At 39.7% G+C, this 12,809-nt stretch overlaps 1 protein-coding gene across 2 annotated transcripts in view; it reads right to left on the reverse strand.

Annotated features, from left to right (window-relative positions):
• Positions 1–4,497: 4,497 nt before the first annotated feature.
• AGO2 (argonaute 2, RISC catalytic component) overlaps positions 4,498–12,809 on the reverse strand; it is a 51,684-nt gene continuing 43,372 nt past the window's right edge. For both annotated transcript variants that reach the window (XM_019553148.1, XM_019553139.1), the window contains exon 18: positions 4,498–12,562. In XM_019553148.1, the coding sequence (XP_019408693.1) occupies positions 12,454–12,562 (109 nt within the window). In that variant the 3' untranslated portion in view covers positions 4,498–12,453. The remainder of the gene's footprint in view (positions 12,563–12,809) is intronic.

Genomic DNA, 12,809 nt, shown 5'->3' on the forward strand with positions numbered 1-12,809 from the left:
TATATACACACACACACCTTGCCAACAGCATGTGTATATGTACATAAACAAAAAAGTTAGGGATGCACATTGTTAAAAATTAGTCATTGGATATTAATTTCTGTTCACATTATAAGAATTCTGCTGTGATACTGTACATGTTATGGTCTGATACACCAAAAATATATTTAAACTTTGATATTTAGCTTTGTTAAAACTATGTTCCATTGTTTCTTTGATTTCACTGTTAAAATTAGTTTGCTGCTGCTCATTGGATGTGTCTTCTGATTGTTATGCATTGGGACTCAACACAAAGGCACAAGAATAAAACTCAAATACAAAAAAACCAAAAAAGGATTTTGGTTTGCAGAGTATTGCCTATGAAGAGGTCAGTCATCGCTTACTGTTTGGTCACTTTTCCCGATCTCATCGACAATTTGAGTAAATAGCACCCAACTGCTTAAATGAGGTAGATCCAAATTGGAAGGAAAGCTGGGTCCCCAACAACACTTGGTTTGCCATTAATTAAAAATGTTGTAAGAATTAGTGCCACCATGCTCACTTCTCGCGACTGGCACATCTGGCAAAAGCACAGAACTCAAGGAAAGGTTCATAGACATACATTGAAACGGTGAATCATAATCCTCCTTCAGGCATGAATACATTTCAAATCAGGGGAAAAACAATTTGTTAGAAAACAAAAGGTTGATATTTTAGGCTGCTGAATCTCTGCAGACTGCCACAGAAATGCACAAAAACTGAGTGTCTACAGAGCAACAGGGACAGCAAAGTCACAGCATACATCTAAAAGCTTCCCTTTAAAATCGATCAGGGGAGAAGACGACTTTTCCTTTTACCGTCTCAACTCCACAAGAACAACCTAGTCCTGTTAACTATTTTTGCATACTCTGGGAATTGACAAATTTAGTATCTTGTTAAGGCTTAATTTAAAGTGGCATCACCACATAGCATCATGCAAGCATTTAACTATTTAAGATATATACAATGCATTTGAAACTCTACATCTACATGAAGGCTCAGACGTTATCATGTGTAATGCATTGAGTGAAGTTTGCCGTCTAAGAAAACAGGCATTACAGGATGCAGCTGCCGCGTACAAATAAAGCGAGTTCTGACGAGTGCTACTTGTAACAAGCCAGCGCTGCACGGTTTACAGACTGCAAGCACGAGACAGTTCAACAAGGATGTGACACAAAGGAATAAACTAATTACTATACATTTAGTACCGCTTGAAATGAGGCCCTTCTCAAGTTCTTTAAAAAAATAGTAAACTTTAAATGGTCATAAAAACCCTTTCCATTGAAGGGACTATATGAAACTTTTGAGCTAATTTTTGGTTCTTTTTCAGTTATTTTACAAAAATAAGAGGAAAACCTAGAAAAACTGTTTAAAACGAAGGGCTACAAACGCTCAGTAAACGTTTGTTACATCTGATCTATTGCACCTGAAGCGTACCAACGGTAAGAACGATTTGGAGAAGAACCATACATTCTTTTCCACCTCGCCCTCCCATGATCAGTCAACCACTTTGCTGCCCAGAAATGGTCGTGGTTTTACAGAAGTTTTGGATCAACTTGATTGACATTTTAACGGTCCAAACGTTCTGCCGCCATCAAACTACAGACACTCTACAGAAGCCAATGACCTTGTGCCAATTTGCCTGAGCGTCAGGAACGGGAACGCTGCCGCGATCTCGTACGTGGAAGAAACCTCCCTCCCACCCTCCAAAAACCCCAGATTTGTAGGCTTGCCTCACGTGAAGTTAGTCATTTAGGTGAACACGAAGAGTGACATTCCTTAGGAGAGAGCACAGAAAAAATGTGAACAGCACTGCTCCTTTATGGCTAGTTTACATTTGTCTTTGTTTTTAGAGACTATAAAACTACACTAACACTGATTTTACCCTGCCTGACCTGTGGTAAGAGATTAGGCCCAGAAATGAAAATAAGTGTTGTTAATCTCATACCACAGATCCCTTTTGAAAACAATTATTTTCCTGTCCGTGTCAACTTACAGCATCTGCCTTCTCGCAACCAGCTTGAAAAAAATCAGTTTCTAAAGAAACAAAATGATCAAACAAAGACAAAGTACTTGCAGCTGGATCCAGCTAAATAAGAAAAAAAAGCAGAGGCTGGACATATTTGGTTTAATCTGATTTTAATTAAGGGGCGTTTCTGGAGTTAAAACATTGATAAGAATAGTGCCTAAACTAGACCCACCAAGAGGTACTGAGACAAGTGGTTAGCAACCTTACTTTTCTTTTAAAAGCTATTATCACTTGCTCAAAAGATGGGCAGAAAAGGGCTCAATCCCCAATTGACATGAGTAGTCTTAAATAATCTGCAATGAATCTTCACGTTTGATTAAGGGCAGCAGCATCAGGACTAAATGCTTTTCTAAAGTGAAAAAAGAATGATATACCAAAGGCTTGGAGTCATGACAATTAATGTAACTGTGGATGCCATTAACTTTAATGAAAGCTGGGAACAACGTTTAGATGATCTTTGATTGGAGTTTTGGGTACACAAAAAGCCTGGGACCAGGCTATGTAGATGGAGATGTTGGCTTAGTATACACTACGAAGTTTTTGCACCTTAGCCAGCATAACTATGCCAGCAAAATCCTCTTGTGGGCACTGGCAGGTCACACGGACAGGAGCTTTTGTCACCGTCTCTGATGGCGTCTACAGAACTGGCGCTGCTACTTGGATGAAAGGACTCCCAACAGCATCTACGTGAATGGGCTCCACTGGCAGCAATGGGTCTGTAGCACAGGGGAGCCCTTGGACTACAGGCTCCAATCCTTAACAAACACCACGCCGGTCCAGACACACTTGTGAAACTGAGGAGCAGTGCGTGTGACCTGTCAACATGCTCCACGAGGAAACCCGGGAAGCGCAGAATTTGTCTGAACCCACATAAAACTTAAAATACTCGAGAGATACTGAAGAGGTAGGAACAGAGGCCAGATACCTACCTTCCTAATCTTGCCCCGTGTTGAAATTCCCAGTCTGCACAATAGACTCCTCTTGTGTTGGCTGCGAGATTTGCCAAGCTCTCGCAAAAAGCCAAAATGTTAATAAACAACAAAACGCCTCTGCTAGGCACCAGCCCTCAGGTTGGCTGTCCCTGCTAGTCACCACTGGGCTTCAGGTGTCCCAGCAGGTTTTTATCTTCTCTTTCTTTGTTGTAAAGGGCCACTGATGAGTGACAGTCCACCTAGCAAATTAAGAGTAATTAATAGCGCTCTTGAAGGAGTTACGCTGCCTACTGGAACAAGATACTAGCAAGGCGACCTCCTGGGCTACAAACCCATTCTGTTGCCGTTCTACAGAGCTTCAAGTCCAGGTCTTGGTTCACCACAGAGAGGGGCGGGAGATCCCCATGCCCTGGTCACAACCATCCTGGGCAAGCAGAGTCAGTCTCTGGCGGTCTGGGGGGAAGCCAGGGGTAGGGAAATGAGTTTTCTGTGGAGTAGTCTGTCAGCCTTCCTCTTTGGGACAAGCCTTGTGACACGAGAAGGGTCAGCATGTTGAGGGTTTGTGCAAGCAGGAACTGTCTGCATCATCCTTCAGGGTCACTTGCCTATCCACCCCAAGAGCTGGTTAGTGTTGGCCGTGTCCCTTCTAGCTAATCAGAAGCCACAGAGAAAAACACAGCCCCGCACCTGAACAAGTACATAGTGTTGCAAACAGTCTTATCTAGCTCCCCCATACCCCAAATTCTTGGAAGATGGGCCCATGGTACAATGCGATGGCATCCTCTCCCTTTCATATAGGGGAGGGAGGAGTCTGTAGAGGTCCACTCTTGGCACAGCCTCTCAGGTGATTATTTGGGCCTGACAACAACCAACTCTGGAAAAAGGTAGTAAGCATATGATGCTTGCATCAACAATGAGCTTATTGCACTGGACCCCTGGGTGGCACCCCCTTCCAGAGCCAGTACAATGTGTTATGGATCCAGTTGCCACACAAGAGGTAGTGAAATGTTTAGTGAGAAGTTGCTATTGCACATGACACGTAGCCAAAATCTTATGCTCTGCACCAGGGGTAGGCAATCCCTGGCACAGGTGCCAAAGCAGGGCACACAAAGGCATTTTACTTGGCACATGTGCCTTGGGGCGGATGGCAGGGAAGGAGCCAGGGCCGCACCGCCACAACAAGGATCAGGCCCCTCACGACCCCCCCACCGTCCGATACTGGCACACCAACTTCTTACAAGTCAAGGTTGCGGGTGTTTTTGGCACTCTGCCCAAAAACGTTGCCAACCCCTGCTCTACACTCCTCTGGGAGTTTTGCCCAAGTAAGGACTGTGTACAAACTGAGCAAAAAGAATTCAGGAGTTTGATACCTGGCCAGCTTCCGTTTTGCAATTAAGCAATCTAACTCAAGTATTTTTTTTCATTTTTATATTTATATTTTATATTTAGCACCTGACAAAGTAAGCTGTTGCTTAGAAAGCTTGTGCATCTCTACCCTACCTGCTGCCTATTTTTTTTCAGAGAAACTTATTTTTAATTAGACGAAAGCGCATCTGACTGCCACTAGTAACTGTGGGCACCATGCCGAGGCACCTCAGGGCCAGAGAATTGCAAAAAAGTAGAGAAACTTGATATACTTGCCCCCAGGTGCTGATTTTTGTAGCTTAATGAGCCCAGACATTTGAAAACAACATTAGCATTTAGAAGCGTACTATAACCCAGTTTACCTTACATTAAATAACCCGATAACATTTCTGGCAGCAGAGTGGTAGCACATCGAACAAGGACGCTTGTCAGGATTAATTTGTAAACAAGTTATGATGCATTAACAGTTTTCTACAGTTCAGCTTCAGATAGTTTAAAGCACCTTTAGTAAGTGTGTACTTATTTCAAGAGTGAATTATGGACAAGGCTTTGCACATTCCTGACACAGAAAATAATTACAAGAGAATTATCTTTGAGACATTTTGTTGCATTTAAAATGTATCAGTCATGATTTGATTAGGGAATATATATTTGCAGTGTTACAGTCAAGTAAAATTACTTAAAAAGTATTTTAGAAAAATATTCTAATGTTATTTTTTTGCCTCAGGTTCAAAATATAAAATTTCAAGCACCTTCATGTCACCTTTAATTAAAACATGATATACTTCTCCAGCAAATGGCTGAAGCATAAAAACAATTTTCATTTGGAAACAGCAATATGGAAACTCTACTACTAAGAGAGCTGACAGCTGTTTTAAGGGTATCACTGTTAGTTAATCCAGACCAAAAGGAAGATGCCAGGCTTGTAAAGTTATCTTCCTTGCTATTTCCCAAACTTCCCGACAGACAGCATCCTGACAACATTTGTTCGTCCAACATGCCCCTTACTTGACAGAATAGGTGGGAAGCAGACACTAACATCACAATGTGGCACACTAACATTCAAGCCAGAAGCAAACAAACAACAATGCAGTTTGTCGGGGAATATTTTGGCGGTTCACAACAAACGGTAGTTGCATTTTAAGAACAAATATTAATCTGTGGAAGAATACAGGAGGTAGCCTTTAACTGCATCCGCTTGCTAACTAAAGAATATTAGCAAATCACTCTCTGTAGTGACTTGGAGAAGCCAATACATTCACTTCAATACTTTAGAAAAAGAAACAACGTGGAAAAACAGCCGAAGCACTTTCAAATGTGCTACATCGTATAACGTCACACCACACACACGCAAAAAACATAACTTTGAGACTAAAAAAAAGGACATACTCCTTTGAGGCTTTCCACTATAGTATATCACCTTAGAGCTGGGAGCAGAGATGTCTCGTGTGTAGCACACTACCAGTATGCAGCAACAGCAGTGCTGTAGTTCGTGTCTCTCCTACCCATAAGGGTTAATGAAGGAAAATGACAATTGATTCAATGCATTAAAAACTGATGGCTTTCTAATGCAAGAGACCAAGGAGGCAACAACACTAGCAAGTTTCCTAGGTCAAAGCACCAGAAAAAAAAATAAATAAAAAAAAAAAATCAATGATACAGGAAAATCCTGCACCAGGAGAGAAATAGACTCAAGGTCTCTTCCATCTCTATGATTTTATTAACATTGCCTCACAGACTAGTAGACTGGTTCCCTTATTACAGCGATTCTGAACAAAAAATTAATTTCCTGTTGAAAGGGGGTATGTGAAGTCTCAGTCTGAGACCAAGGGGTACATCGACTGAAAAAGGTTCAGAACCGCTGCCTTATAATCTGATGCCAGAGTCAAGTGGTGGAAAGAGACAGAAAAAAACATATCACAAAGCTATGTTTAATAGAGTCGATATTAATGTTTTAGCTAACTAATATTAATAGTAAAGATAGGCATTTAAATACTTTACAGGCAATATGCATGTTGATAGCTTAAAAACTGTTCTCATACTTTGTACCAAAATGTGCATAAAGGAGAGAGGAGCAAAGGAGAAAGATCATGTAAATAAAGAAAAAACTATTTCCATACGACCAATGAACACCTGTGCCTGGTGGACATACCCAGCATACACAAAAAAAGAACATGTCATAACCTTGACCCTACAGCTTCTATTTCAATACTGTAAAATCCGGCAGTATTTCCAAGATATAAATACAAAATTAACGATACCCAGAACATTTCATGTTTGCTATTCATAACACTATTTACAGTATTTGCAACCATCTACAGCAGATGCAAAAGGAAGTCTGGTACAGTAAAAAAAAAGTTAAAAAAAAATCAGTGCAATTATTCCTAGTTGAAGGTTTCCTTAGAAAAGATTGCATGTACACAGAAGCAAATTACCAAACGGAATATAGAAATAAAAAGTAGTGTATTAGAAATCAGAGACAGTCGCACCAAAGTGACAACTAAACTGAAGGAGACGTTATTTTAGGAAAAGTATATTCCAAATGGAAAAAAACAAAAAACAGAAACAGAAAAAAGTTGCAATGTGGTTATTCAGTGTGAGACACAGGGAGCGCGAGAACTTATCCAGCATTCCTTTTGTCACGTGAACAAGATTTCCTACAAAAATGTCCTATGGCTTACCTATACCACCAAAAGTGACCCCCAGATTATATGAAAACAGAAGGCTCTTTTCATCTGCATCTCCAAATAAAATGTCCTAATTCTACATTTGTAATTCAGGCAGGACATTTATGGACTTCACTTGTGCAGAACACCCACTGAAGGCTGTAACATTGCCCTGTTTTGGTCATAAAGCATTGGGTATTATTTCTTAGAAAGACGACAAATTTCAAATCATGCACTGCAACATTCAGCAATCCACTTAAATTTTCAGGGGTGTGGTAAAAAGTGGGAAGCAAGCAAGCAAATTCAGGGCCTTCTTCCTTCTCCTGATCTCAATGCAGAGAAAGAAAATTTGCTAGCAACTTAGATGGAAAAGAACCAGGGCTTCAACAGTGTGGTGCACCGTACTGCCTCGTTTCAGGAATATACTTCTGCGCAAAAGGAAAGCAAGTGATCCAGCGATATGCATGCAGTGCACTTCAGGTTACAAATCTGATCTCTAGTATCCAAGTCTCTGCGTGTCTAATACAAATTAGACAGATTGTGGGGTAAATTTTCAAATGCACCCGATTGTTCGGGTAACCTAAACCCTATTTTTTTTTTTTTAAAGTGACATGGCCATTTAAGAAATCTAAATGACCAAATCCCAAGTTCAAAAATGGATTTAAACCTTTTGAAAATTTATCCTTCATCTTAATTATACATGAAACATGTTAAGAGAACTACTACAATTTTTGAAGCAAACATTGTATTAGATGCTGCATTTAAAACTGCATGAAGACCGCAAGAATCAATTAAAGTCTTTTTCTGATTCCAGAATTGGGCAAACTGAAGGATTTATAGGGGTCAAAAATAACAACAGTGGGATTTTTCTTAACATAATTATGTACGTTTTCAAGACAACACCACTGGACATACAAACAATGCCTCCTTACGATTTGGACAATTAATAAAAGCCTCCTGAAGGTTTTTCACCTGATCCATCTAGAAACACGCAAAAGTTGCTGTCCATTTATTCAAATGATCTCCCCCCTACGCAACAGGCTGGTCAAACGTTGGAGTGAAAGTATTCAAGCTTGAATCAAGCCAAAAATACAATATACTAACAAAGAAAACTGACCAGACTGTGTGTTTGACTGCAAAGTTGGGAAGGGAAGGTTTAATAGACTGTGCTGCAAGGGGCTGATGGCTCTACCCCTTTTTCTAACACTGGCTGTCACAGCATTGCCCACGTGTCCCAGTAGGCACTGGGACTCTAAGGCTACAGACAGACAACAACATGCGGCAATTTGAAAGCAGGCTGCAATTTTTTCACCGTCTGTCCTTACCCTTAAGTATGTGAAAGGCAAACTGTAGTGACCCGGCCCTGAATGAAAGGAGGACTAACTTCCATTTACCACGAAGTAAGACCAGGCAAACAACAGTCACCTCGGAGCAGCTACTGCACTGGAAGTCCCTGCTCCTACCTCCGATATCACTATATTTTGCTCGTCTGTCCCTACCCTGAGTTGGTCTGTTGGGGCCACACTGCCTTCCCCTCTCCCTCTAAACAGCTGATGTACCTAAAAGGCACAGCAGAGCCCAAGAGTAGTTTTGTATCTAGCTTTATTTTGTTAAAAGGCCTATATTAAGTGTTTGATCTTTGCTGGTATTGTTTTGCACCTTTGGATAGCAGCATTTGTTACTGTGTTTCAAGAGTTTTGCTATTTGCATACAGGTAAGGCAGGAAATTGCAGCTTTCAACTCAGGATTTTTTGCTTAGTCTCTCCTCCTCCCCAAACTCAGGCTTAATCCATCCACCACTTTTTGACACCCTTGTCTTCATAAGAATCTTCTTATAGAAATACATTTCTAACAAAAGGAGCTGAGACTGATAGCCATACAACCTGCCTTCTTTATGATGGGCAATAGCCAGTGTAAGCTTCCCCCAATGTTTGTTTCGGTACTGGAAGGACAACCCCAGAGGGGTAAGGGGAATTCAAACACCGCGGCCCATTCTACACTTGTTTTTTCCTGATAAGTCTGCTAGCAAGACAGTACATTTTATATCAGCTGTTAAATCAAAATGAAAAAGCCACTGCCAGCAATGTAACTGAGCAGAACTGTCGTAATGCGGCAGGATCTGGTCTCACCTCCCCTGACTTGAGTAAGGTAAACTTTTTACATGGGCCAAAGAACTGCAGATGATAAAATCCTTTTGGTTACTGCTGACCTGAGCTGAATTTGAACTAACGACTTAGTGGTTAAAACTACCAGCCTTCACAAAGAATTCAATCGCAATGGTGGACATGACAATCCTAAACTTCCCATGCATGGTAGTTCATCACACTATTCCCCCTTGGTTCTTTGGGAGAATATTTGCTAATAGTTTATGCAGATGAGTTTTCATGAGATACTGCTGATCTTACAAGAGCTGCTGCAGGAGAAAGTAAATTGATATAGCAATAAAGGTGTATTGTTAATTCACATGTTGCTGCTTATATGCATGCTATTTATATTAAAAATCTGTATAGAAAACTGAGTTGCTGTACACACCTAGTGCCTATTTTACAATGTGCACTGCCCATTAAAAATATGTTCTGTAAAACACTTTAAACAACTAAACTACTATGGGCTAATTCACTGTATTTTCTTTGGAAAAAAGCCTTTTTTAAAAATTAACAGTATTTTAGCTGGAAGAGATCTGTAATAGGTAAAATTCCTTGGCCCTCAAAACACTCATAGCTGTCTCACAGTGTTTACATCCTTCACAACATGTGAGGGAACTACACACCAAATTCACACTCGTGTCAATGGGACACACAGGCAACAGGCAGCCTTTGGTAGAGGGTCTGCATAATGGTCTCATCCTCAAAACTCCCTCTGCACCTTTGCATTTGGGATATTTGGGCCGTATGTTAACATCTTACGTAGAAGGGGAGGAACGGGGCGAGAGCTAGTGTATCTGCACACTAATCCAGTAGCCAGGAAATCCCGTCACAGAGCAGCAGCTGCTATTCTATCCCAAGGGATGGAAGAGGAGCCGTGAACGACTACACCCCAGCCTTGTGCCTGCCTGAGTTCAGGATGTGGGACTGAAGTGGATTCCACCCTTCTAACCTCATGGGGTTGCTCATCTCTGTCCCAGGTTTGTACAGAGGAGAATGAAAAGCCAACAGTATTTCAAATAAATGACTAACACTTTAGTTAGAAGAAATAATTCATACCACTAACTGCCAAATTAAAACCCCTCAATCCATTTCTACACCTCAAATACCAGAACAGAAAGTGCAGCATGCCCATAATGGAAAAGCTATTGCTGGTTACTCATCTTTGTTTCAATAGAGGCATTTGCAATCTGAGTAGAGAACAGAAAGATACAGATAATGGGATTAATTCTGTTTTCAGTTTCACCAGGATTATCAAGAGTAACTCTGGATTCACTCTAGCTTTGACTGAGAGCAGAATCTGGCCCAATAATTTCAACAGAAAGACAGAAATAAAAAATTAGGACAATGTAAATTGAACTCGGCTATCAGGTGAACGTACACTTTTGTTTCAGCTGAACAACATGGGCAACGGCATACTGAGTTGAGGAGCAGACCTGAACATGTACACAATACTATGCACCTAAATCTTTCAGGCAGCAAAGGTTGGATATTTTCTGGCTTATTCAACAGCAACCAGTCCTAGTCTATCCACAATATGGCACGGACACTAGTACTGGATAAAGCTATTTTCCACCTCAGTGGCTGGAGGTAAATGTGCTTGCAACAGTGGCTAAATGGCTAAGGGAAGAGAGGAAAGAGAAAGCTAAATGAATCAGTAGAAGAGAATATAAGTAAAAAGTCTCTGTGCTTAACAAGTATTTGATTTAACCTACAAAAATATTAAACAAAAATCAGCAAACAACTTTGGAAATTTTTACCCACCCTCTTCTAAAATAGTTTATGGTGTCAAAGGTAGTGCAATGGTTTTTACATGTATTCTGACTTATATGAACCCAGTGTGCAAACTAACAAGCATGCATGTATAATAACTATCAGTTCAATTAATGCTTTTTCTAAGAGAACAGCAACCCCTCGCCAAAAAATTTCAACTTATTATTGACCTTATACAAAACAGACTTTCACCTTCCTCCACAAGTAAACTTCAGTTTCCTAAGAGTTATTTTTACTGCATAGATTCTATGATTTTTGCCTAGCTATAACCAGTAAATCACTCTAGTCTATTAAAATTGCTGCTTCACTGAAAATGAACACAAATAAAAAATTGCTTTGTGCTTGAATGGATGTTGAATGTTGGTCTCATGTGCGCATTTCTGAACTAGACAGGTAAAACCTGCCATGTTGTGTGCACACGTAAAGAGTCTTTCTAGAAATTTCAAGCTATAAAATATACACTGTATGCATCTCTGAACTGTTACAAAGCCAACTGCATATTACTGTATTGGAATAGTAACACCCCCACTCTAAGGTTTTAATGTCTAAAATCCAAGCATTCTTGATATGTTAACAGAAATACGATGAGCACTCCTTAGTAAATAAAAATAAATAATAGCCTCTAGTCTATCACATTAATACTGTGAAACATATAAAATTTACATTAATTCAAACAAAACAGTGAAAAAGGATTGTACTGTATCACCACAGACCCGTATTCTTTAGAAACTTTGGAAAGTAAGTAAGTGTCACTGCCCTATAGGACAAATTCTATAATTAGCTGTCAGTATGATTTAAAAAACTCTTTACAATATTTTTTAAATGGCACATTTTCTTTTGCCAATCTAACTGTAGTTATTAAAGGTTTAGATACAAGTTTCCTTTTTTAATTTCATAATTCACTCTATGAAAAACATCTTTAAATGCAGCACAATAAAAGACATTCAAGAACAAACTTCAGAAAATACATTTGCCCTTAGACACAGAAAATTATCTTTGTAAGACAGTTGAGGACCAGAATTCTTTTTTTTTTCCACTTTGAAAATAAAAACTTTTGTAAAAGCACCCAGAATAATCAAAGCTTCATAAATATTCAGAGTGCTTTGCTTTCTTTTGTATTAAAAGCAAGCTCACAGCATTTTAGCCCATCAAGTTTGATATAAATCAGGTATTTCCAAATTAAAAACAATTAAAATGAATAGGAAACTAAATAATGAATTTTGTTTCATTTCTAGCCCTGAGATCACAGCTCTTGATCACAACTGTAAAACCTGGGTCTGTTTTCTGACAAGCAGCTTAAAGATTTGGCAAACCACATTTCCAACAATTATAAGGTTTTGTACAAGTCTGTAGTTCAGAAATCAAGTCAGAAATTCTGGACGGAAGGCCTTCTTGAAAATGGAAAAAATATAATACAGATGCATCACTCATTGCTGGCTGTCAGTGTAGCTTGGGCAACTGTTAGTCTAAGTGCAGCTGGTCTCATGTGAATCCAACTCTACCGAATCGCTAAACATTAAAACATGTCAAGCAAAGTACATGGTACGTAATGTGTCTTGGTGAACTTGAACTGCTTTAGCAAGTGCTTGATGATCTCTGCCATTACTCTGACCAGACGTGTGGCTTCCTTCAGCACTGAGAAGGGAAAGAAGAAAAGAATAAAGCCCCTTTTAATCTGACTCCCCTGAAATACAGGACTTTCACACGGAGCAAATAGCCAAAAATTGAAAACATGGTTTTGAAAATACTTTTCTGAACTATCGAAAAGAACAAGAGGTAGATACTTTTGTTTTACTCTGCTAGAATAACATCATAATTGTTCTTCTTTTTCAAACACTAGCATTTAGTGAAAGACAAAACGTACACAGAAGCTGTTAAGGGG

Source organism: Crocodylus porosus, unplaced genomic scaffold, assembly GCF_001723895.1.
Source record: "Crocodylus porosus isolate Cpor-Errol unplaced genomic scaffold, CroPor_comp1, whole genome shotgun sequence".
Classification (NCBI taxonomy): Eukaryota; Metazoa; Chordata; order Crocodylia; family Crocodylidae; genus Crocodylus; species Crocodylus porosus.